Genomic DNA, 26,669 nt, shown 5'->3' with positions numbered 1-26,669 from the left:
CACCAGATGCTGCATTTTACCTTAAAAACGGCACTGTATTAAGTTCCAGCATGTCAAGAAGGGCGAGGTATTTGACGCATCCAGTAATATCTGGGTGCACTGAATATCACACAACACGGAATTTCAACCCCTGCTCAAATAGGGGTTAGCACATGGGTCACAAAACACTGACCCACTGATAGCATAGTCATAGACCTCTCGGGATTCAGACATGTACATTTTAATGTGAGATGGGTAGGACTTTAGCTTGACAAGGTCACACAGGAGGAGTCTCTCATGCAGATATCAGTACCGTGGATGCATGTGGAGCAATATTGCCTTCCAGGCTATCTCACAGAGGCTCCATGAAAGAGCAAGGGTGATGGTACTAGCTCATGGGACACACCACACAAGTAGAGCTTGACCACTGGGGGTAGAAAGTGAGTCATTTGGGTCTAAGCAACGAGAAAGGTATTAACTATTCCAATACTTCTCAAAACTCTCATGTGATTGGACTGTGTGGAAAAGAATATGCAAACTGATCAGCTTCTACCTTGATAAATAGAAAATTAAGCAGCTGAAATCTCATTACAAGGAATGAGCGAGCTATCCCACTACACATTGGGAACCTTTCCATGGTCGTCCTCTGGGCAGCAAACAAAGAAGACCTTATTTGCACAGTCAATGCTGATTTCCTAATATTAGCTAGTTTACGTCTATCCTAGCCCTGCAAACAGTGCCAAGGGAAGTGCAGAGCTGCAGGGGATAAAGGAAGTACATGATTTTAGGAAACTAAAAAATGCTGCAAAATTCATGTCCTGTGGGGAATAGTATTTTGGGTTTTGTTTTGTGCATTTCTTCCAAGCATCACAAACTTCTCTCAGTACTCCCTTTAATACAATTACAAGAATTGCAAATGTGACACGGCCAGACGTCTCACATTTATGATTTCTATGCAAGGAAACTACAGTTCAGCTCAATAACGTCTGTAATATTGGATGTATTTAATCAAATACAATGCCACAGACCTTTTCATTTACAGCGATTTACCTTCTTCAAAATAAGAGGTCAGGCAAAGTATATTATGGCAGTACACTATCACACAAGACACCATTATTTGTGCAAAGTTGAGTAAAGGCAACAGGTACTGCACCCACTGTATCAATAATCTTAAAGAAGAAAATACATTTTGCATTGACATCTGATGTTTCCTTTATGTAATATACCCGAGGATCAGTGCTTGTTGATTTCGAATGCTGAACGCAGATTAAGAAAACTTAAATTCTTATTAGTGTAAATATTTACATATTAGAACTATTTATGGTCAGGATACATTTAATTTCTCGACAAATCACTGATATTTATTTAAAGGCTTTTGATCAAGAATGGGAGAAAAAAATCCCACTCACGTTTTGTTTTTTCAGGAGGAGGGTCTTCTTCAACCACAACATGAAGAATTGATATTTTAGGTACCATTAATTTGTGTAAAAATGTTTAGCTCATTCTGATTGTCATAATTAATAAGTCTAGGCCTTGGCAAATGTACACACTAGAAACGGACAAGGTTTGCTTCAGGTATGAGATGAACATTTTAGTGTCTTCAGAAACAATATTCAAGCTTAATCCCTGAATTTAAGTATGGGAGTTTGAGCTATGACTACTACTGCTGCAGCTACCTAGAAATAATATGCCTCATCTCATTCCGAACACTCTTAGTGCACATAAATTATGCTTAAGAGTATAAAACATCTAAACTATGAGTGCAATGTAAACTATTCAAAGGGTCAGGCTCAAAGGGCATTAACACTTTGAGACATACCTTATGATTTGTGGAAAGACGGCAAGTTTAGGGATAAATATGATATATTGAGCATGTTCACAAACCTTCTCGGAAGCTTTATTAACCAATTTCTGCACCTACTCTTAGTGGCAAAAGAACTGGAGCTACTGTGTGAACTGGACATGAAAAATACTCAAATGCTCCCTTATTTGTAGGATGTGTAGCAGGAAGGATGTTACCTACAGGGAAACAGATTTCCTTGGGGGAGAAAAAAAACGTGTCAAATGCAAATGCATGTTTCTCCCACACTTACTAATGGAAATTTCCTGCTTAAGTGCAATTCCTATGAGCAAGAGTAAGCTGATTGGGAAAACATGAGATGATTTTGAAAATTTGTCAGAAATGTGCCCAAATCATAGGAGGAAACCTAACATGTGGATTGACAACATATTAAAGATTCTACTCGAAGTGACCATAGAGACTTAAGAAGGAATCCTTAAAATGTGACATTAAGGTGTTAGGGATAAACCTATGGCTACCACTAATGCAACTTCAACTATTAGAACAACACCTTTTCCTTTACACCCCCAAATGGGGCTGAATATTCATGAGCAATGCCACGGCATTATGTTTTATTGAACAACGTATACATTTGCAGCAAAATGTCATCAATGGTTTTGAAAAGGATTATATTACTCTACACTCGAACCGCATACGTTTGAAAAAATAGGCCGTTGTCAAATTACCTCTTCATCTTGATCTGACTCGGTTTCCTTTTGGTCCCAAGATGCAATGCAGAGACAAGGATTATTACAGTGGACAGCAGGGAAAAGAATATCAGGATATGAAAACGACTAAGTTGGCAGCACAACATACAAGCTGATTTTGCATGTACAGTAAACAAAGTGAACACAATGGACTGTATCTCAACACAAAATATTACTCTCAGCCCAATGCCTGTGATCAGGACGCGTGCAGCCACATGCCCCCACCTTGCACACCAGAGGAATCGGACAAATACACAACAAAGGACTTCTAAAAGACTGCTACAGCACTCTACAGGTAAGCAACAGCACACATAAAACACTAGGTCGTGTAACTTCAAATCTATTAGCTTAATGTTAAACTATTAATAGCAAGACAAACTAGGAGATAACAATGCACTGTAACGGTACCTTTTTGTGAGCAGGCAGAGTGATGTTCAAGTTGCAGACTGCAGTTTGTGGTAGGCCTTTGGTAGTCTTTGGCTCTTTCAAAAAGGATAAACGACCGCAGGGTTCCTGGCTATTGTCTCTGACCTACACAGAATAATTGCGTTTGACATTCATAAATAAAGTTATTTTTGCTCTACTCAGACAGATACATTTATATTATTCTGCTGGACATCACATAAAATAAGGTGCCAAATCCCCAGGGATCTTGTAGGTGTGGTCACTTGGTGAATAAAACGGGTGCCCATTCAACTGCTGGCAGAATGAATTATGACAACCAATATATTGATGTACAGGATGGCTTCGGGATTTTGGGGATTTCATGCTTTGGAGGCGTCAATGCTGTTTGCTCTGAAAATCCACCATTTTATCATTTTATGTACAGAAGGTTCATACCAATTGTGGGAAATTGGGTTTGAGGATGATTATCAGGTTAATTTATGCTGATTTGAGGGCATTCCGAAAGATAACAGGGAGGGTGCTTGTCAATCATTTTGCACAGTACTAAACACGTTGGAGTAACTAGTTTATTGGCAGATGCTGTTTAAAGAAAGTTACATTTAGACTTTTGCACAATATTTTTTATATGGTTTGTTTCGAATAAATACATGGTTTGAACACAGACAAAAATCAGGCTTGACCTAAGAATGTACCATTTTCTCATGTAGCCTGCACATTTTATGCACATTCTTTTTGTTTGAAGCCACAAAAGCTCCCCTTCGACAACTGCAGCTAGAATTTCTAATAAACTGACAAAATATGTCCTTTAAAAGAAACCATTTTCCCCTCACATTTTGTGAAACTGGTGTGGATACAGAGTCAAGGACCTCTTCACAACTAGTTCTCTAAAATAGATCTTTTTGAAAAAAGAGTTCTAGAAGTGCTTTGGTAATGTTTAATCATTCTCACATTTTTATAGAATTGTTTGTGTGAGATCACAATCTCACCATGAGAATAAATTAAAAGAAGTAACTAATTATTCTTATCAACTTTTATGAAATAATTTTGTTATATTAAAAAAAAAAAGCTAATTTGATTACATTTCACGTACAATATGAATAACCTTAATATACAATTAGACTTGTTTGCATTTGGTGCTTAGCAGCCGCCTAACATAAGAACACACAAAACAGAGGATACTCAAGTACATCAAAATTTTACAAAAATATAAAAGTAGAAAAAATGAGACCACATGAACACGAGATTGGATCCAGTTTTAAGTCAATTTCAAGAGATAGGCTTTATCAAAAGCAAAGACTGGGGGAAAAGTGAGAAGGGAGAAGTTAAAATATCTGTAAGGCTCATTCTTTTTACGATTTTCAAATCTTGGGACCACATGTTTCCAGGCCCAACTCTTGGCTTAAACTATACCAGTGACCTATATCTTAGGATATCCCAGGGTTCTTGCCTCACTGTTTGGCAACATCTGAGATTATTATGCGACACTGATACTGGACAAGAGATTCTATTTTAGGCCCTTAACTGGTAGGTTTTGACCTTGTGTCTTCCAGTGCTGCTATACTGGAGCATGCTGGTTGTGGAATACTGGAACTCCTAAATTTAGATGTTATTTGTTTACTGGGGGCATCTTCATCGGGGTACTCAGTGCTTTAGCCCGTGATGGTGGCTGACACTTTCTCCCCAAGTTTGTTGGAGACAGGGCATTTCTATCTGAATCTTTTAGATGGAAAGGAATGCCACTCCATTTGGCAGAGGCAGCTATAATTAGAGTTACCTTTTTTGGAAAATCTAGTTTTTGAGGGAGATCAGTTTGTGTGATAGGATCTGGGGAGGTAGCCTTCTTATTTTATGATTAGTACTGGATAGCCTCCACAACTCATTTCAGGGAGGCAATTAAGACTTTCCTGGTGCAACTAAGGAGACCATCTCTTCTCAAGTCATTTGTGCATATGTCTTGGTCTGAACCTGTCATCTTTCTCTTTTTGTCTGGGCTCTCTTTTCTGAGGATCACAAAGGGGGTAGTTGTTTGTCCAGCTCAGGGAGGGGTTGTAATAGATGAGAACCATGTTTAATGATCATTGTATAGCTCTTCTTGATTTCTGTATTTTAACATTGCTGTCATCCATTTCTTGTTCTTTTTGAATAGGTATGAATGTATGGATAGGTCGAACACTGAATCTCTTTCACTTTATCATCGCTCTTTGTGACCAGACATGATCATTTCCTATCCCCCGCCTATCCTCCTGGTTATAATCCACGTTTTGCTCCTCGCTTTCTCTTCATTCTGCTCCCTTACAAACTGGAATGTTGGTGTTGAGGAAATGGCCAATGTGGAAGACGTTAGGGATTTTGGAGGTGTGCCAGGGAGCCAAAAGGATTCAGGAATTATAAACAGGGATGCTTAAAATTTCTGTGGAAGGCTACCACGAAGGTCATGAATGGGTATACTGATAGGTAAAGTGGAGGACTGTGGAGCAGAGCTACAGCCTGAAGGCATTCTGTTTTTCTATTGCACTTTTGATGTAGGGACACCAGACTTGTGAGGGATTGTGTGTGTGTAACAGAGGGCTTGAAACAGGTGACAAATTCTGAATGCATTCTCTTATTTCTTTTCTGTCACTATCTAGGGCCACTGATCTTTGTGCCCTTACACCTATCCCTCTCATGGACATCATGTCCCACTTCTTTTCTTAAAGAAGGTAGAATATATAAAGGCAGGGTAAGACCATCCCTCGTGAAAAAGCCAGAAAGCCCAGTGGACTAACAGGTATATTTAGATCAACCACTGGCATGACAGGACAGTGATCATTAATCACAGGACATTAACACTTTAGGCTTGTCATTCTTTCATCCCTGTTTCCCTTCTCCTCCGCACCATTTGGTCTCTTGTTGGTTAGTAGATGGGAGAGAAACCACTTGACGGTACACACAACAGGCCACAGTATTCATCAGTCAATCTCTACTTAATGCAGATAAGATATGTCAAGAATATACTGCTATCTTGTATTTCATTATGTCATAAGAAATTTACTGACATTCAAGTGGACGTATCGTCATAGGTTAAATGAACAAGCTATGAAGAGGAAAAACAAAGCAAATAAAATATTTTAACACTGCTAACATGCTCTCAATTCTTGTTTATAACATTTTATTTCCCTCCAGCTCTCCTCCACAGGTCTGTTTTCAGTAACATTCTTATTCTTAATTGAAAATACTCTTACCTTATCAAGCCAATTACTTAAGTACCAGTAAAGGTCTATGGAGCATTAATACGAGCACCACGTAGTTTTGTTGAGTTCAGCACTATAGAGACTCTGAGTTGATGCTATAAGTGTTTGATCATGATTTCCCATTGCTGTTACAAATAAGTTTGAGCTGGAAAGGTTGATAAGTAAATTGGACAGAAAAACACTGCAAGAACAGTGAGTTTGTTGCTAGCCGATGTTACTAATGAACTATAACTGGGTACCTAAAAGTATTACTTTTTTCTCACATAACTGCATAAGATAAGTTCGAATCTGTACATTTATTATGAGAAATCCAGTTAAATGAAATTTCCCAAGGACTCAAAGTGATTTCAATAAGTTGAGAAACTTAAAGCATTTCCATACATGAAAAGTCATCACTAATGAAAACTGGCTCCAGGATGACTTAATCAGAATGAGGTGTTTGCCATTTTACATTTTGCACACACAGTCATTATTAACCCTTACTGTATATTCAAGGGATGCCTTCTTCACAGTTCAGGTGTTGAGACATAGGTGTGCCAACAACTTTAACATCATTCACAAAGGGGTTCATTTGAAGTCTAAGGTGTGCTGCAAAACCACTCAGAAAAACTAAAAACGACTTTAAGAGAAGCTTACCTAAGAGTACTGCTAAGAGATGTTTTACTTTACCTTAACAGAGAAGGGCAATCTGTTTTCTTTGAAAGCGTAAAAATTGAAAACAAGCTGCTGTCCTCCTTTCGTCAAAGGGGCCAGATTTCCATAGCAGTCAACATGGATGGGCTTTCCTTCCAGAACCTACAACAGAGCAAGAAAAAATAGTTACCAACTAATTATGCCCAATACATTGTCCATAAAACTGTACCTACATACACAGCAGCAAACTTATGAAATACCATGTTACTTATACACTGCCAGTAATACTCATTACACAAGCATAATTCCACACTGCAATAGCCTTTTCCTGTGTGTTGTGTTCTCTCTTACAGACAAGCACACCGTCTTTCTAATTTCTTAAGTATGCATTGCCCACCCATATTTGGTTCTCCCCAGGTCATCTGCTGTAAGTATTGCCTTTTAGTTAACTGTATATCTGCCCTACAGTTATATTGCACAGTTTTTCCCCAGGAGTTGCAATCCTCAACCTGACTGAAACTGTATGTTAGTGGTATGATCAGCACCTCTGTGTGCCTAATTTAAGTGATCTGTCCAAACTGGAGGACTTCAAAACATGTTAAACTCCTACATAAAACATGAGTATTATGCATAAACCAGGGACCAGTTTGTTCTGTCTGCAAATGCCCAGTGGCAATTCATTTCATGATGTTTTACGGTGCAAGTGTCCTTAGCCACTTAATCCAAACAGCAGTGACAAGAAAAAAAATAGATTGCTCTGCTGTTTCATTGAGGAAAGAGGGGTGAATAGAGTGTGGAAAAACAAATAAGGCTAGTAGGGTATACAAAATACAGATTTTAAATTCGGGAATCATCACTCTATCCACAGTCCAACACTGCAGCATGAGGATTTGTAAGAGTACTGAGACTGCTTTACTTCTCGTTATAAGAAGCACAGACTACCTGCTCAATGCAGATCTGTATGACAAACAGCCTTATAGAAAAAAACAACACAGTTAACCTGACAGCCTCAAGCACCTGAAAAACGAATGAGGTGAACAGAAGAGGTTACGTTCACTCAATTTTCAAATATGAATATGGGCCAATTTCTTCAGACAGGGGTACTCAAGGATGTACGTTGTTAACTTCATGCTAAATATTAGTAGCAGCTGAATATCGTGAGAATCAAAACATTTTTTCTAGGAACACAAAAGAAACATTCCCAGGAATAAATGTTAGGGTTTCACGACTAACTGTGTAGTATGATCAGTTAGAAAGCATGCTTGTGCTAAGCAACAAAGAAGGAAGGTGCTAAACCCATAGGCCGAGGGCATGAGCCTTTGTTACCAAGGAAATGGTTAATTGCAGCCAAACATTTGACTTTTGACAGGGTACAATGGAAATAGAAAGTAGGATTGAATCCAGAGTGGTCAACTCCTTAAAATGCTGAAAATGATTCTGAAGTACACAGTATCCCTGGACAGAGTTAATGCAGAAAGCTGCTCCTGAACTAATGAAAATAGCTCATTTCTGAAGACTAGCAAAGGAGAAACTACCATGAACCTAGAGCAGGTCTTGGTGACAGTCCAGAAATGCAGATGACAAACATTCAAAGTTATGATAATAGATTCAGTCTTTGGAAAGGAAACATGATTGACAGAAAGCGGGCAAGGTTGCAACCAGAAACAATGTTGCTCAGAACTTGCTCAATGTCAGGATAAAGGAAATCATGCACATAGCTCCACAACGCATTGGGTCCAAGAGGACAATCTTTGGCTCACATGATGTGGGGTTCTGACCAATTTCAGAATTGCATTGTAGTAAGAATGGATGAAGTACCATTTTGCATTCATGGACTGAGGACGATAAGCCCGGCTCCATGTAGTAAGCACCTACTAGAAAAAAGAATGCACACTCTGGTACATCACCTAGTATTGGAGTGTGGCTCCTTCAGTCACATAGGGAAAGAAAGTCCATTTGAACCATGAAGAAGGGGAAACCAAACAAAAGAATGACAGTAAGTAGGACCTATATGTAAATGTTATGAACTGTCCTGGAAAGTTCGGCTTAAAATACATTGGACAAGGCTAGTAACATTCACAATAAGGGTAAGACATGTAATTGGCTACATGAATAAGAAGAAAAGACTGGCAAACCCCTAAAAAAACCTTCTTTGTTGGTACCTGAACACAAGTTCATTTTAAAGTATGTGGCAGGCAAAATTATTTTTTGCTATCCAAATGGTAAAAACGACCATCTTCTGGGTAGCTAAAGGAAGAAAATCATGATCTTTTTCAAGATTCAAAAAGGGAGAAACATATTCCAGAGACAGCGAGAGTTTGAATACGGAAAGATTAAGCTCTGTCAACTCTAACCCCTAAATTCCTTGCTACTGCCATTGGAGGGGAAGGACTGGCGAGTTCATTTGGCCACCAATCTAAAGGGGAAAAAGTGTAATTTCCCCCAAACAGGACAATTTCGTATGTCAGTGCTACACTTTGGATGATTACATTCCATCCAACAGATGATTTGGGTAAGACGGTTGTTAAAGTTTATTTCGGAGCAAAAGGAATTCTTATAAAAAGATAGAATCAATTAAGTACCATCTGCATAAGAAGTAACAGCGTTTCCAAAAGATTCAGTAAAAGAGACCAACGGGGTCATGTAAACATTGAACTACGTAGGGCTAAAAGATGATCCATGAGAGACCCAGTATTTTAGATTGTTTTCCCCTGAGCTGAAGTGACCAACAGCGACCGCCTGTTTTCTATCTGCGAGAAATTATTGGAACCATGCAAAGTACGGCATCGGCAAGGCTCTGAAATAATAAAGCATACAATATCAAATGCCACCGACAAATCTACAAGTATTAGGACAGATTTGTTGTAAAAGTTACTTACCTTCGATAACAAAATATCTGGTAGAGACATATTCTAGTTGTAGATTCCTTACCTTAGAATTTCCCCCAGGCATCAGACTGGATCCAGAGATTTTTCTTCGAGCAATACCCTTGCGCGTTGGTAGGTGGCGTTGGTTGACTCCGCAGGCGTCGTAGACATCGTGGTCGCTGTGATGATGTCGGGAATAGTACATAGACGCCGCCCTCGCGCAGTGACGTCAGTTTCTTTTAACGACTTTCCACGCCAGAGCGCAGAGCCGCTAAGAACACTGAGATTGGTGCGCCAGAGCTAAGGACCTGAAAGGGGGGAATCCCTGTCCCTAGAAATCAGTTCGCAAGCGGGGAGGATGGGTGGGCGGTAAGGAATATGCAACTAGAATATGTCTCTACCAGATATTTCGTAAGTAACTTGTACATCTGATAGAGACTTCTAGTTGCAGATTCCTTACCTTAGAATAGATACCCAAGCAATGCCATCCTCGGTGGTGTGCTGCGAACTAAGTTCATACTAGAAAGTCCTGCAGGACCGAACAACTAAAGTAGCCGTCCCGACGAACCTGACTATCTAGGCAGTAATGCTTAGCAAACGTGTGCAGGGATGCCCTCGTAGCTGCCTGACAGATATCCAGGACAGGAACTCTGCGTGCTAACGCAATGGATGTAGCAGTGGCTCTGGTAGAATGAGCCCGCAAGCCGTCAGGACGTTGCTTTTTTGCCAAAGCGTAGCACATTTTGATGCAAAGAAGCACCCATCGAGAGATGGTACGCCTCTGCACCGCCTTCCCTTTCTTCGCACCCACATAGCCAACGAAGAGTTGATCGTTCACCCGGAAGTCTTTAGCACGATTGACATAGAACACCAATGCTCTTTTTGGGTCCAGACGGTGGAGTCTCTCCTCCTCATGGGAAGGAAGTGGGGGTGCGTAGAAGGTAGGCAAAGTGATGGACTGGCCTAGATGAAATGGTGTAGCCACCTTAGGAAGGAAGGAAGCTCTAGTGCGTAACACCACTTTGTCAGGGTGCACAGACAGGTATGGAGGCTTTGAAGAAAGGGCCTGAAGCTCACTCACCCTGCGAGCAGAGGTGATAGCGATGAGAAAGACAGTTTTGAATGTGAGGAGCCGCAAGGGCTCAAAGGGGGTACACATCAAGTAAGTAAGTACAAGATTAAGATCCCACTGAGGCATGATGAAGGGAGAGGGAGGAAATACGTGGGTGAGCTCCTTCAAGAACCTACTCACAAGAGGAGATTTAAAGAGTGAGGGCTGATCAGGAAGCCTAAGCAAGGTGGAAATGGCAGACAGATACCCTGTAAGGGTGCCCAATGCAGAACCCTGCCGGACTAAAGAAAGAATGAACAGAAGAACCTCTGAAAGAGGGGCAGAAAGGGGGTCAACAGATTTGTTGGTGCACCATGCCACAAATTTATTCCAACGACAGGCGTTTACAGTTTTAGCCGATGGACGCCTGGCTGCCAAGATAACATTGCAGACTTCGGGTGGAAGGGCAAATGCCGTCAACTGTTGACGCTCAATCTCCACGCATGAAGGCGGAGGATGGACAGGTTCAGGTGGAGGACCGTCCCCTGCTGCTGTGACAGAAGATCCGCCCGAAGAGGCAGTCTGAGCGGAGGATCGATGGACATGTTCAATAGCTCTGGATACCACACTCTTCGAGCCCAGTCCAGAGCCACCAAGATAACCTGGGCCCGGTCGTACTTGATTTTCTTGAGACCTCTGGGCAGAAGAGGGATAGTGGCTGGGTTGAGGACGGGACAGGGCGCCCCTTCCGTGGCCACGAAAGGGACAAAAAGCGGACTGTGGGGGGGGGAGGGAGGCTGGGTGATGGAGGAAAGGCCAAGGGACCGAGCCGTAGCCCGGGAATCCTTGAACCTCTCCAAGGCCGAGTCCGCTTTGTCTCTGAAGAGACGGGTGCCATCAAAGGGCATGTCCATGAGTGACTGTTGGACATCCCCGAGAAGCCAGAAGTACGTAACCAGGCATGGTGCCATAAGGCCACTGTCGTCGCAACCGATCTGCCCAGAGAGTCCAAAAAAGTTCGACAAAACGGTTGAATTCGGCCAAAAAATAGCCAAGGGTAGCTCTCTCTGGGTCAGCGCGTGGCACGGAAAGAAAAGAACTGACATCACTGCGCGAGGGCGGCGTCTATGCACTACTCCCGACGTCATCACGGCAACCACGACGCCTACGGAGTCGACCAACGCCACCTACCGACGAGCAAGGGTATTGCTCGAAGAAGAATCTCCAGATACAGTCTGACGCCTGGGGGAAATTCTAAGGTAAGGAATCTGCAACTAGAAGTCTCTATCAGATACTATTGTCAAGATGAATCTTTATAGGTTCAGATATTTAAAGAAGTGCTGACTTTGTAGAATGCTGCAGCCTAAATCCTGACTGAAAGGAATGCACAAGCTTGAACAGTTCAAGATATTGCATAAATTGTACATTTAATAAATTTTCTTAACAATTGCGCAGGAGCAGGAAGCAAAGAGATATGTCTGTAGTTAGTTAGGATTTTGGGATCCACTGCTGGCTTCTTCAGCAAAGGTTTGACCATTCCCAGCTCCCATCTTTTCGGCACTAATGCAATCATTAATTACAAAATTAGGAAGCAGTTAAGAAAGGATTGATAATGCCCATAGCTTTTATGAAAATTGCAGGAGGATAAGGGTCGACAGGTGAGTCAGGTTTGCAATTCTTAATAGTATAATTCAAATTACTGTTATATGATTTACTGAAACTCACAAGTGAGCTTGTGACACTTAAGCTGGTTGTAACTGGGAGTCCCTGCATCTCCACTGGCCCTAATTCACTATTAGTGACCCTGGCTTGAATCGCTTCTATTTTCTGTTTGAAAAATTCTGACAGTATATTACATAGTTCTTGAGTTGTCTGAATTTCAACATTTTAGTAGTGAAATAATTATTTTAGGCTCTCAAATTGATTTAGGATAGCTCTTGCCAGCTAGTTTATAACTAGCCTTATAGTCCAGAGGATAGTGAGATCTCCACCACCTTTCAAGCCTTTGACAAGCTAATCTCTCACTAACCAAAGGCGGTGAGAACCAATGGGCTGATGAGGCCTGTAATTGATGACCGCCAAATCTCAGCAGTGCTAACTCATTTATAGCATCAATGATCCATTTATTTAACCCACCCAGTTCGTTATATAACACCCCAGTTAAATTCAGGGTGGACCCAGCCAAAAGAATCATAAAACTAGAATCTTGTATTTTTCTCTAGCTGCGAAAACTCTAGCTGTCACAGATTTCAAGCCTATTCCTGGCTCTATTAGAAGCGTCAACCACCATAAAAGGAATAAATGTAGTGAGATCCAAACTGTAGTGGAGGTTGGTACGTTTGAAATAAATGATGATTGGAAAAAATGAAGTTCAAAGTGTGGCCAGCAAAATGGGTAAGATCCCTGACACACTGGGAACAATTCAAAATGGATTCACATCTTCGCTGCCAGATTATTTTCATGATCAATGTGACAATTAAAATTCCAAGTACTCTAAAACTTGTGTACTGTAACCATTGAGGGGTAAGAGCTTCTCCTCATGAATCAAGGAACTTTGAGCTCTGCCCTGGACACAATAATCTAATAAACCAGCTAAGGAACACTGCTGAGAGATTCTAAAGCAAAACCCGAGACTATAAGCTCTATCCATGTTATCTAAACTAAAAAGGAGCACTGGAAAATGTTGTGAAAAATAATGGCACCACCATATCCCCTAGGTTCTTTCCTGCAAGATGACGGATAGAGTATCCTGCAGGGATTGTGGTAGCTGTGCAGGGGTGGAAGAGTCCTTAAGAGCGGTCTCCGTGATAAACCTAAAATCTAGGTCATTTTTAACTAATAAACTGATGATTTCAATGGATGCCACAAATAAGGTGTGGACTTCAAAAACAAGCAGATCCATCAATAGTTGAGCTTTATTCTATGACGGCTTCCATCAAAAAATGCTGTATTAGTAACCAGCATAAGGGTAGCAAACCCATACAATATTTCCTACATAGCCTAAAATGAGTCATCAGGATTTCCTTCAGAAAAGGATCATTAATGGGGTCAAAATCAGTCAGAGGACTGAGGAGAACTAAATGCTTCAACAGTAACACCATCTGAATTTGATCGAAGGTAATAGAGACAACTAGATAACTGACTCAGTGCTATGACCCTGGTAAATACTTCCTCGAGCTATTTAGTAGACAATTATCCTCAAGAAAAAGCCAGCAATTGAGTGACATCTGTCTATTCCTGGAGTTTAAGTGTGTAGGGTAAGTTAGATATGAGTCTGTAGTTAGATAATAATATAGGCCCAGTCTGCGATTTCCTTAATGAAGGAGCGACCAAGAATTCCCCTATGGTGTTAGGGACTGTGTCTATAAGCAGAAAGGCATTAAAGGTATTCTGTAAGGTATCAGATACTGGGCATAAATATTCAATTTCTTTAAAAGTGCAAACAAGTCTGATGTTTACAGGTGATCCAGAGGCTTTACTTTTCCTGGCAGAGGGTGAGGTTTACAAATTTAACTGCTAAGAACTACTGGGAGGGGAGTACTTTTAATGTTGATTTTTTGCACAACTTGGATGAGAACAATTTATCATTGTGGGTTGAGAAAGGAGCACATCACAGCATGTACATGTCGTCCATGCACCTTGGCCTTAATAATTGAAGCCGGCCATTAGCAGGTCTGTAAAGGACCCCGCTATTCTCCTGCTACGCACCTTGTATTTCTCAGGAAGGAAGCTTCTATGGGTAGAGGCCATCCTCCTTCAATAACCTGACAGAAAGCTAACCTTTACAGATTTCAATGACAGTTAGTTTACATGTTTCTTTAAGGGAAACCAAAATCAACAAAGAAACAGATATTCAGAAGGGTGCAGCTAGATCAAGTGGGGGAAAGTCAATATTCAGGGTAATCAACATAAGGAAATACAAACGTCTTTCCCTTTGACACGGACTTACATCTAATTATTATTGTGATTGACTACAAGGAGCATTACTAAAAGAAGAGACATATTATTAAATTAAATGCTTTGGTAACAATTTGATTATTTGTCAATGGTCTTTTTTTTCTTTCGGATGTTCTCAAAAGTTTTGTTTCATAGGCATCTACTAATATTTCCATTATTCTTTTGCTCAAAGATGATTTCTGATAATTTCCATCCTTTAAGAAATAGATGTAATATCTCATCCTAAATAATTGACACAAATGTCTTAAATAAATACATAGACTGCCCACATATGCCTATTTCCAAATGTTTCAGGAAAATAAACAGGAAATAGTCCTCATTTATAAAAAAGACCATACGACTTCACTCACTAGTAGGGAAAATAACGATCTGTCAAACTCAAGCATGACTTTAGTTATGAAATCCTGATAGCGGTTTAGCCTTTTCCTCTAGTTCTCAATCAAGAAACTTTTTATAGAATAATGCTACAGAATGTTTTTGAAAAAAAAGAACAATAGATATTCAGAGTTGTAGTGCAGTGTGTGGTGAAAACACCTGAGGGTAAATTATTCTATATCTGGATGAGGACAGGGTTAGGGAAATACAAAATGGATACTTTAGCCAGTTTTTTATAAAAGAAATTGCACTGTTTTATTGTAAGGTGTATTTTACTTTCAAACTACAGCTACAAATAAGTAGAACGTACAAATGTTATACATTTCTTGGAAACAAAATTTGAATAGTTATGTCTCCTATGTGCATCAGCTTAGAGAGATTGTAAAACGGCCAGAAGGCAATATACTGATGCCTTAAACACATTTAAATACATCAACTGATTGAGAACCAGAAATCTGATCATGGATGCCATTTGCCCAGAAAAACAGATGATCCCCTGCTTTTACTCTCTTTTGATTGAGTTTCAATCTCCACGGTCAGAAACTAAAAAAGAAAGATGTACACTGAGATGAAGACTTGTAGAGAAACTATTACGAAGAGCACAAATAATAAAATAATTGACATCCTTTTAAATATAATGTAATCCTTATGTTTAAACATTAAGCTGTTTGATTGTTATAGGTTGCCGTTCACTTCTTAGGCATCTCACAATGCGTACCTGATGTCCCAATGTCAGAAACTATGAACAAATTTACTAATACTACACATTAGACACCAAAAGCGACAAGAACACACAAAAAGTAGCCATTTTGAAAAAGGAAGCATACCTCAATGTCTTTGCTTCTTGCAACCTCTTCAAAGTTCTCCTGCTGCTCCAACGTTTTGTCAACTTTATCATCTGTCATGCAAAAACAGCGCAGGCGGGCTTCCACTGGGTCATTCATTTTGGCAAACACAACAAACTTGGCCATGTACGGAACACATATTAACTCCCTGTACAGCTGTGTGGCAAGGCTGACCGTGTCCGGGATTTGGTGGCAGTCTCCCAGCCAAAACCTGTGTTGAGGAGAAACAGGTAAAGGGATAAAGTCTTTCTTTAAAAAAAATTAAAAAAAACAGAAGCAATTTCCTTAATCAAAAAGAGGTTATTATTAAAGGACAGTGGAACATCAGTTGCCAAAATATTGCATTCATTGGATTTTGAAATTTCCATAAAGTGAAGCATTGGAAGGCAAAATGTACAGCTCTGGTACAAAAATAAATCTTGCATATAGTGGACCTGAAGCATTAGCCTGCTTGATAAAATACTTTAGTATATTGCAGTAAGTGGGACAGGTAAGCCCAGACGTGGGCCTGTGCATAATATGTCACTGGAACCAAGCTATACCTGGCTGATGAGCCCATAACAAGGGTTAAACCAGTCCTGGGTTGCTTGTGTTTCAGTTCAGGCAGGACCTGGCTTGGCAGTTTTAGTTGGACAGTTCCTACTGGATCATGGTTAAGACTTATTTGCATATAGCTTGGTTCAAACTGAGGTGTTATGCTGTGCAAAAAAACAATAGTCTGGGATGCGGCCTGAGTAATTTACCAGTGGCTGAGATTAATTCAGGCATTTCATCCATCACTTTTTGTATACTTTAGTCTGCTGGACAAAAAATTATTCCTTTCTATCTGTTTGTGAGTCTGGTGGTGTGTTTCCAAATGAAAAACCTTTCATAGCAGAACACACTAATAATAATGACCAAATCACACGTATTCTGGTCTCTCTCCATTGGTTGCCCCTAGAAGCCATAGCTGTATACAAGACTGGTTGCATCACCCATAAGGCCTTACTCACACCCTCTCCCTGTTACCTGGCAGACAAATTCAACCTTTCAGGAGGTTTACACAACTGCAAAACACCAAAGCACTGCTGTTATAACCCTCGATCTTTAACAAGGAACGAATCCTGGAACAACCCTTTTTGGGCGGTGCAACCAGATTTTGAAATGTACTACCTCCAAACCTACTCACTGCCACCTCGCTGGTGACTGTCAAAAAGGGAATTGAAAACTCTCCTCCTTCAACAATACTTTAGCTACGTCATTGGAGCTAATCCCCTTCATTGAGAACATGTTCACTCACCTCTTGGCCGAGATCTACACTACCTCTACTTCATCTTACCTGTATGTACTGTTATACATATTGTTATTTCCTTTTTTACCATTTTGCAGTTCCACAACGTATGTAATTACATTTGGTAATATTCTGTAATTCTTGAACCCCCTGCAACTATCCATGTAATGACATATCTAATGGTAAGTGTCCTGGCACTTTTGTGTAATGTTAGCCGAAGCCGATGGATTTTCTAATGAGCATCTATTTTGGTTTAAATGTAAGTTTACAAGAGAAACTGTAATTTTTTTTAATTGCTGGAAAGTTAGCCAGCGGCAAACATGGGCCTTAATAGAAAAGTGCCCCAGGAATGAGCAGATGTTTGTACCCACTTTCAGTAACCCTGAGACAGTTCTTTATAATGGGCCCCAGACAACCTTACGGACCCTCCCGCAAAACTAACTGTGCTGGTGCATACATAGCTCCTGAGCAACCTGAAGTGGGTTGGCCTTCAATTCCAAGGGGGCATTGCCCCATGGAAATGATAAAAAGCCTTTTTATTTGTACCAGCACAAAAATATGGCGAAAGAGCGCCAGTCATTTTACAGAAGGCCGCTTAGGGTGAACTAACTGCAACAATTAGCCTATGTCCCAAGGATGGCCTTAGAAATGTAGCATGGAAGGTCGCACATATGTCCCATGGAGCCCCACAGGGACATGAGAGGTACTTGGCCTCCCTCAAAATAAGGGGTGGAATGCCAGATTCAATGTTGCCATATCTCCAGCATATGCGTTAGTGACAACACATTTCTCCTATAGTCAGTTACGAGGTCTGAGTTTCACAGTATGCCCCAGGTGTGCAGGGTACGCTTAGTCAAAAGCACACCAAGCTGTCTTCAGCAGATGACCATAATTGCACAGCCTTTTACCACAGGGCAGACCATTCCGAGAACAGTAATAATTGTTATAATGAGCAGTAAGTGAACTATTGCATCTCTTTCTCATTTTTGAAGATTTTTGGTAACTGTCGCGCCGCCGTGCGCGGCACGAGCCGAACATTCGGCTCGGGCCGGGGCACACGGTCACAAGACGCGCCGCGCCCCTAGGCTGATCTGCATTCTCCGAGGCCCCAAATTGGGCATGGGGCATCGTTTTACTTTCATGCACCGCGCTCACAGGCAGGTCTGACTCCCCACTCACCTGTTCTTTTCTTTTCTGCTTTTTCTGGCTATCTGGTTGTGCCTTCCTTTATGTTTTTTCTCCCTTCCCATATGTCCCTTCTTTTCCCAGCATTCCTTGTTCCCTACTCTCTATGGCTCCTAGTCCATTCTATTCTATGTGTTTTTCCCTATCTAAGATGGTGTCCTTGTACTTCCTGTTGGTCGCTTCCTGTTTGTTGGTATTTAAGGGCTGTGATTCTTTCTCTCCTTGCGCTGCAATACTTTCTGTTTGGATGGTGTCTTCGCTCCTGTTTCTTTGCCTTCCTGTGCTGGTTCTCGTCGGTTCCAGTATATTTCCTGTATTTTTGCCTCTGTTGATTCATGTTCTTTTGTTCCTGTTTCAGGAACCTATCTTTTTGGAGGTTTTTTCCCCTTTTCAGGTTTTTTTTTCCCTCTGGCGCTACTTCTGAGGGGCACGGTCTGCTCTTGGCGTTTCCATTGCCTGCAGCACCGTGGCTACCAGAAAGAGTCGCCCCTACCTGGGCCAAGGCCGAACATTCAAGACCCACGCCACTCGATCTGCGGACTCCAGGTTTAAGCAGCACGTAAGTCGTGAGAGGTAACACTATGATATGGCATTTTATCAAGAAAATATTGGGAATGATGATGAGAAGCAAAATATATTAAACTGTGCAATACAATGAGTGAGGTAACAGTACCCAACGTACAGTACATTTCTGCCACAAAACTCTGAATCCTAGGTTAATAAATTATCTCCAAAATGTGGTAGAATTATTACTGGAATCACAAAATGTAGCGTCCCCTGTGAGTAATATTTACAGGTTGGATGAACCCAAATAAAATAAGAGACTCCCAAAAGTTGCCTAACATTGCTAAATAGTGTATGTGTCGCCACACATGCGTGCCTCAGTTATGGTGGTGCAGCGGACGTATGTGGTGTTTTTTATTTACTGTTCCAAGATAAGGGCGCCTTATTGAAGAGCTAAAATAAAACCTAGGAAATGTTATATAGAAAAGTGGAAAAGATTTACACTTTGATGTGTGAAGAAGAAATTAACCAAAGGAGTAACTAAGGAAAAGGCAGTTTTGAAATATTTAACCCATATACTACAGGAAGTGCTTACTTATGCATCTTTAAGTGCTCATCTGGCTGCTATAGTAACGTATACAAGAGGTCAAATTGGAAATGTTTCTTCACGGCCCTATTGGTGAAAAGATTCCTAGAAAGGGGCAAAGAGGATGACACCTCCTAAGAGGATTCCAGGGCCTACTTGGAACTTAAATCTAGGTGTTTCACAACTCATGAGAAAACAGTTTGAGCCGTTACACAAAGCTACTTTGCAGACATTAACGTTAAAGTCTACGTTCTTAGTGGATATTACTTCCTTATGCAGAGTTAGTGAGTTGCAAGCACTGGATTGTCATGAGGACAGCTCCTTTTTTCTTACCAAAAGTGGTTTCCCAATTCAATATCAATCAGTCTATTCAGATACCCAGTTTCTTTCAAGATCGAGCGACACCTGGGGAAAGGAGTCTGCACACATTGGATGCAAGACATTGCTTCATGTATTATATTGAAAGAACAAAACACTTCAAGAAATCACAGCTATTGTTTGTAGCGTTCTTAAAGAACTATCAGGGGAAAGAAGTATCAAAGAACACCACTGCAAAGTGGATTGCGCTACTGATCCAAGTATACCACTCAAACGCAGGAGAACAGGAGAAGCGATACCTAGGGCGCTAGGTGCACACTTAACACAGCAGAAGGGAGCTTCAGTGGCTTTTGTGTCGAATACTTCTTTTCAATAGATTTGTATGGCAGCAACTTGGGCTTCAGTGCACACGTTTATGAAACATTATTGTATTGATATACAATTGAACAAAGAAGCGAAGGTGGGTCAAAGGGTGTTTTTCAAATCAATATCCATCTTCAACCCAACCACCACAATAGAAAAAAACAGCTTTCAAATCAATGCACAGAAATGGAATCCAGAAAAGATTCACGCTGCAAAACACAAAGTTTTGTACCTGAAGGTGTAGTTTTTCACCTTAAAGATTCTCAAGGGAACCACCCACTTCTGCCAAGAAGATGGAAGAGAATGAGAAAAAAAAAAAGAATCTGAAGATGGTGAAGTGGGGTGGAGAGTTACGGAGGCAGTGGGACAACGTCACAAGGATACATCAAATGGAGGTTCCAGCGACACCCACCAATAAACAAATAGAGAGAAAGAAGAAGGACTAAAGAATTTAGGACAGTAGGAGAAAATCCAGACCCAACTGCTAGATGGCGGAAAAAGTGCACAGCATGTGAATCCAGAAAAGATTCACTCTGCAAAACTCAGTGGTACCACTGGCAGTAGACAGGTGAAGGGGTAAGTCAGGCGAATTCAAGCCAATGACCATTAGATAACACAGGTCTTTATGAGCGTACAGTAACTCATGCTTCGCGAGACAAACCAATCTCTCTGTGGCGGTGTTTGCTGGTGACACACTTTTGTGCTTGATGGCAAAGAGGCTCTGAGAAGACTGCCTACATGCAACCCATACTGTTATATGCGGAAAAAAAATTATCTCACTTTTATTCCCTTACTAGCAAGAAAGTGGAAGAGAAACGTTCTATCGTGGAACACAAATCAGGCATGCACCATGGAGAGCACAGTGAAGGTGAGGAGAAGGGGTTAAAAGATGCAGGTGCCACTGTGGCCCCAGGTAGCACTGAGAGTCCTCGGTGAGCGTGCACCTTGTAGAGTAGAGTTGGGAGACTTCCATTCTCTTACATCTTGTTCCTGAGGAAATTCAACCTGAAGAACCCGATGAATGAAAAACTTTAGGAATGGCAGGTTTCACAGCATTCAATAGTTACAAGATGTTTACAAATGGTCAATGGATGCAGGATTAGATTTAGTGTATAACTGATATTTGAATGAGGTTTGTAAGGACAAAATATGTAAGTGGGAGAAGACTGGAATCAGGGTGACTGAAGAGTGATGGCACTAGGCACTCTTGCACATGAATAAAAAACATATAACAGCTAATCTGTGTACACACACACCTCTATAATTTCTGGCATGTGAATAAACATTGGCAAAAGAGGTCATACAATCTGTGGATCTCTAAAGCGACCAAGCGGCAACTTTTTACCACTCAGGCTAAAAAGTGACAGCATTCCCAATGGTAATGTCCTTTTTTGGAGGACAATTAGGGACAACAGTGGTACCCAATGCAGCCAGCCAGCATTGCAACAGAGTTTTGGTTGTCTTGCCAATAAATCAAAACAGAACACTTTGAGGGTCTTGTACAGATAAGTGCTGACCTACCCCAGAGCGACCTCTTTAAGATAATTCCTGTTTGTTTTCTACCCATTCAAACTGGATAAAACCTGGGCACAGAATATGCATAATGGAAGGGTGTGTGTTCAGAGACTTAGCGATTACTAGATAATAGACAGAAATTGGGAAGAAAAATCAAGGGAATATAAGCGCTCACAACATTCACCACATTAATTGTATAGATAGAACCAATTCAGGGCACGGTGCTCCTGGCCGGAGGATCTTCCCCCTCCTCCAACAGTATCTCACAGAGGCAAAAGCAAGTTCAACAGAGACCAAGGCACTCGTGAAATGCAAATAGAAGATCAGTAGTCCGTAGGTACTGCATTAACAGATCAGTGATCAAATTTAAATAAATCATACAGGTGAACAGAAATTCCAATTGAGTCCTTTGGATGAAAAGTTAATCTTTAATGGAACACAGAAAACAGCCAACACGTGTTTCGTCATGGGAGAAAGTGCTTCCGATTACATGAGTGAATTTAGTGTTTAATTATACACCACTCACCCTCTATGGATTTCTACACACAGAGCCAATAACGTTTATTCTATTCTATATACCAGAGGGATTGTTTTGCCACGGAGTGCATTGATTCCGTGCGCTATGCCTATTTGAGCCCTGAGGAAGTCACGGGGAGGACTTAGCGATTACACTTTGTAGGTTTTGACTGAGCTTCTGTTTATATGCACGACCTCTGGCAACACATTATGTTTGCAGATTTTCCTACAAGTGTTCCCTGATCTTTTTAGATGAAGAAGAAAGTCTAAACGCGGTATTTATTTATTTGACATCAGCAGCATGATATTTCTAACAAAAGTGCAGAATAAAAGGACAACTGCAATACATAGTGGATGATATGTTGGGGGAGAAACACAAACCGGAGCAAATCTTCAAGACACTGTAAAAGGATGTCATTGTGTGATGACTGAATAGAAAAAAGGAAACAACATAAACAGGTTACATACATAGTGCATTTTCAAATTAAATCTATTCGCAAAATGTAGATTTGAATGCAGCTCATAGTTATTCCATACAAAATGCCTGGAAATGCGCAAAGTAGCCCCTCAATAGCAACTGTTTTCATTGAATGAGGCACAGGGAAAGCAATTTCCAGTGGCGTTACCTCAGACCTCCCCCAGACTCTACATCATGCCTGATATACAACTCCAAAGGGGTTATTATTTTTTGGTCCTCCTTTAGCCTGAGGGTCACACACATAAGCTATGCATTAACTGTTGTTCAATGAGTAAAAGCACCAAATTGATATTCTATTTCTATACTTTTGAGTTTTTGTAAAGCAATAGTATCCTCCATATTGAGGCCTCAGAGCACATTGGAGTGGGAGTTCATATAAAGATTTGCAGGCTGCAGAATAATGTACATAGGTTCATTTATGTAAGATGCTTTACACTTCCAGATAATGGTAGGTCTTGCCTTTGATGCTCCACCCTCGAATATGTTTCAAAAAATGACAAAGCCTAAAAGAATAGAATTCTGAAATCTAAGGGTGAATAAGGCTCACCGGTCTTAAGCGTCTGACAAACCATGATTTCAAGGGCAACTATGGAGGAAGGTCTTGAAGAGGGTAGTCTTATCCAAATTTCAGGGTAATTAGATAGGGTGTAATGTATTTTTTACATTTCACAACATTTTCAAGTTTCAGGTGTAATGGTTCTGGTAATGTTCTTTCCACAAAGAAAAGGCGTGACATTCACAGATTCGACCATCAAATCTCTTGAATCTAGTTGAGATAGGAGTCATAATGCGTTTGTTTGTAGACTTTTGGCTTCTGGTTAATAGATAAGGGATAAACAGTACTGTGGCGCAGTTCAGTGCTCAGCCACTAAGGGCCTCATGCACTAGGCAGAGAGTTATGAAGTTCAGTCTGTCTTTTACTGGGCGTCTTTGGGGGAGATTTCTGTGCAGCTGTGACGAGGTTGTGTGGTTCTGACACACACAAAAGAAGCCTTTCTACTTTTAAACCCTCTGAAGCTATGACATAGAAACATAGAGGAGCCCTGTGTAGAACTTGTTGCAATAATCCAGGTGGGACATAACCACGGCGGCGATAATAGAGATTTTCTCTGAGCAAGGGATGAACCAGTAGTAGCAGGCATAAGTGGTGGAATGATGTTCTACGTCAGCATTTATTTTGGGGTTAAATGATAGATCACTATTAAAGCTGACTCCCAAGTTGCATACTTTTTCCAAAGGAGTAGGAGAAGTGCACATATCTTTGGGCCAGGATAAATAAAAGGGTTGGGGTTTACTTGCCCCATCAAAACATCAGTTTGATCAACAATGAGACACAGTCAGTTAATCTGCATCCACATGCTAACCTTTGACGGAGTGCACCATATTGCAGATGCTGCCAGGTTTATCATCAAGCTTCAGTTTGAGTTTTGCCATCATCGTACAGGTGGTAACTTATCCTGTAGGCTTCTAAATGGAAGCCAAGGAGGCATGTAAATGATGAATAGCGTTGAGGATCTGGCAGAGCCCTGGCTAATGCCGCATTTGATGTTGATTCTTCTGGGGAGACATGGGCCTAATTAGGTGGCTTTGTAGAAATGATGAAAGGCAATTCTTGTAACACAGACCGACAAGGAAAACATTTAGTTAGTATCTTACAGTCAGTGGTGTTGAAGGCAGCTGAGAGCTCCAGTAGGATAATTTGCAGGGACGTTGCTGGTCCAAGTAGTTCCTCTCTGTTGTTCAGAGTAGTCTCAGTACCCTAGCGAAGACTGAACCATGACTTAAAGTCACTCACAAGGCCAATTAGATGACAACTGATTCAAGTATCTTTTTAACACAAGGTAGGCTGAAGACAGAACTGTAGTTGAAGGTGATGACTGACTGTTTTAGGGCCTGGAGAATATCAAAACTAGAGAGACAAGAATTGACTAGGTGGGTTATGACTGATGTCAGAGCAGTGAGGCTTTGGCAGATCTGGCACTGCAAATGTCAGGTGCAGGAGAAGCTATCTTGAGGGGCAGAATATTGTAATGTTGATTTCAGAGACTAGTGATCACTTGCAGAGTGGGGTTGCGCGGGCCAGTACAAGAAAGGAAAGGATGGTATCCATGGCTAGTGAGAAGGTGGTGGTGATACATTCCCTCAGAGTGCCGTTTTGATTTTAAAAAACTAACATTGTGAGATTGTCAAAAAACTCTAATCAGTTGGCTCATTGCAAGATGATGAGCTAGGGGCAACATATTATAGAAGCAAAACAAGTCTGTGCATGAGTGATGAATCAACATTGAAAGCAGCTCTTCTTTTCTGTGGTACAAGCAGATTTAGAGCCTATGGCAGATTTAGAGCCTATGGAGTAAGCACGACTTTACTCCACGTTTCTTAGGTGTTTTATTTTCGGTGCTGATCAGTGTAGCATTTGTTAGTCTTCAAAGGACAGCATTTGTGCTGCTGGGTTATATATTTCGACATTCTATTGGCACTAGCCAAAACATTCAAAAGCTGCAAAAGCATTCTCTTGTTGAAAATCAGCAATGCAAAGTGTACAGGATCAAGAAATCCAAACATAGAGTGCTCAGCTAGATTGTTCTATAATACAATGAAGAACAGAAGCATTAAAATACGAAAATAAACTGCAGTGAGAACCACATGCTATATCCAACTTAAAAAAAACAAACACACACACACACACACAAAACAACATAGACAATGACATTTCACTAAGCCACTCAGAATCCACCTAATGCATTCACTTCTAAAAACTCACATTTCACAAATATGTTGACCTAATATTGCTGCTCCTTCAAAAATGTGCTCAATATACACCTGCAATGATTTCTGGTGCAAGCAACATAAAATACATGCATAGATTAAATCTATATAGTTATTTCTGTAAAAGAAAAGAAAGGACGTACAAAATCTTCAGGAAGTCAGCATAATATAGTTCCTTACCTGGCTGAGACATTTGTAGTGAAAGAAACACAGTCATTTGTAAATGTCAATGGGGTCGTTCCCGTAATGTCTTCCCACTGGGCAGGCGAGGTACCCCCTGAAAAGAAAGTATACTACTTAATGTGGACACATAATAATTATCAGCATTTCTTTTACATTCAAGAACTGTTTAAAATTACTAAATGACAAATTAAATGATAAGGCCACTAAACACATGGGCCCTCTTTATGACCCTGGCGGACTGAAGACCGCCATGGCCACGGTGGCAGTCTCACCGCCGATGGGCCCTCGGTGAAGACTGCCAAAATATGAGTGTGGCGGGTTGGCCTTTGCAAACCCACCACATCCCTGCCTTTACCGCCGGGCCGGAGATTAGCATCTCCGACCCGGCAGTCCAATGGTGACCGCCGGCGGTATCAGGAGTTGGTTTTCCACCAGGGTTTCCGTGGCCATAGCACCGCCACAAAAACCCTGGCGGAAAGGCTACTGCGACATGAAATTTCTGTACAGTCCCTGGCAGATGACTCCCCCAACCCCAGAACCCCCCACTCGCTCTTCCAGAACAGCACCCCCTCCTCCACACCCGACCCCCTTCCCTGCATACACGCACACACACCCACATGCAACCTGAATACACACATTCACCAACACTTACATACACACTTTCACTCACACGCATCCATACACGCATTCACACAAACATTCCAACATGCACTCACTTCAACAATCATACACGCATTCAAACACCCATACACACATGCCTTCAAACACTCATACACACATGCATACACACTTACATTTACACACGCATACAACACCCACTCACACACACAACACCCCCCACCCTCCCATACCCCTCCCCTGTCGGACGATTGACTTACCTTGTCCGGCGAGGAGGCTGTCCGCCAGGGAATGGGAACAGGCGCTTCCACCGCCAGCAGCGCCCCGCCAACGGGACACTGCCAGGCCGTATTACAGGTCGGAATATGGCTGGTGGAGTCCTTTTGGTGGGGTGGGCCGGTGGGGGAACCGCCCCTGCGCCTCTCCGACTGCCAGCACAACTACTGGAGGATTTCCACCCAAACTGTGGCAGATA

At 41.3% G+C, this 26,669-nt stretch overlaps 1 protein-coding gene across 36 annotated transcripts in view; it reads right to left on the bottom strand.

Annotated features, from left to right (window-relative positions):
- Positions 1–26,669, bottom strand: part of ANK3 (ankyrin 3) — a 1,678,649-nt gene that overhangs the window by 138,214 nt on the left and 1,513,766 nt on the right. For 24 of the 36 annotated variants that reach the window (XM_069240922.1, XM_069240928.1, XM_069240923.1 and 21 more), the window contains 5 exons: positions 25,574–25,670; positions 15,872–16,100; positions 6,831–6,956; positions 2,935–3,057; positions 2,506–2,532 (listed from right to left, as the gene is read on the bottom strand). In XM_069240922.1, the coding sequence (XP_069097023.1) occupies positions 2,506–2,532; positions 2,935–3,057; positions 6,831–6,956; positions 15,872–16,100; positions 25,574–25,670 (602 nt within the window). The remainder of the gene's footprint in view (positions 1–2,505; positions 2,533–2,934; positions 3,058–6,830; positions 6,957–15,871; positions 16,101–25,573; positions 25,671–26,669) is intronic. The other 12 variants (XM_069240925.1, XM_069240933.1, XM_069240931.1 and 9 more) reach the window with 1 other exon arrangement.

The sequence above is a fragment of the Pleurodeles waltl genome, chromosome 6 (assembly GCF_031143425.1).
Source record: "Pleurodeles waltl isolate 20211129_DDA chromosome 6, aPleWal1.hap1.20221129, whole genome shotgun sequence".
Lineage (NCBI taxonomy): Eukaryota > Metazoa > Chordata > Amphibia > Caudata > Salamandridae > Pleurodeles > Pleurodeles waltl.
The sequence above is the reverse complement of the archived record's forward strand: the minus strand, read 5'-3'. Positions and strand labels throughout refer to the sequence as shown.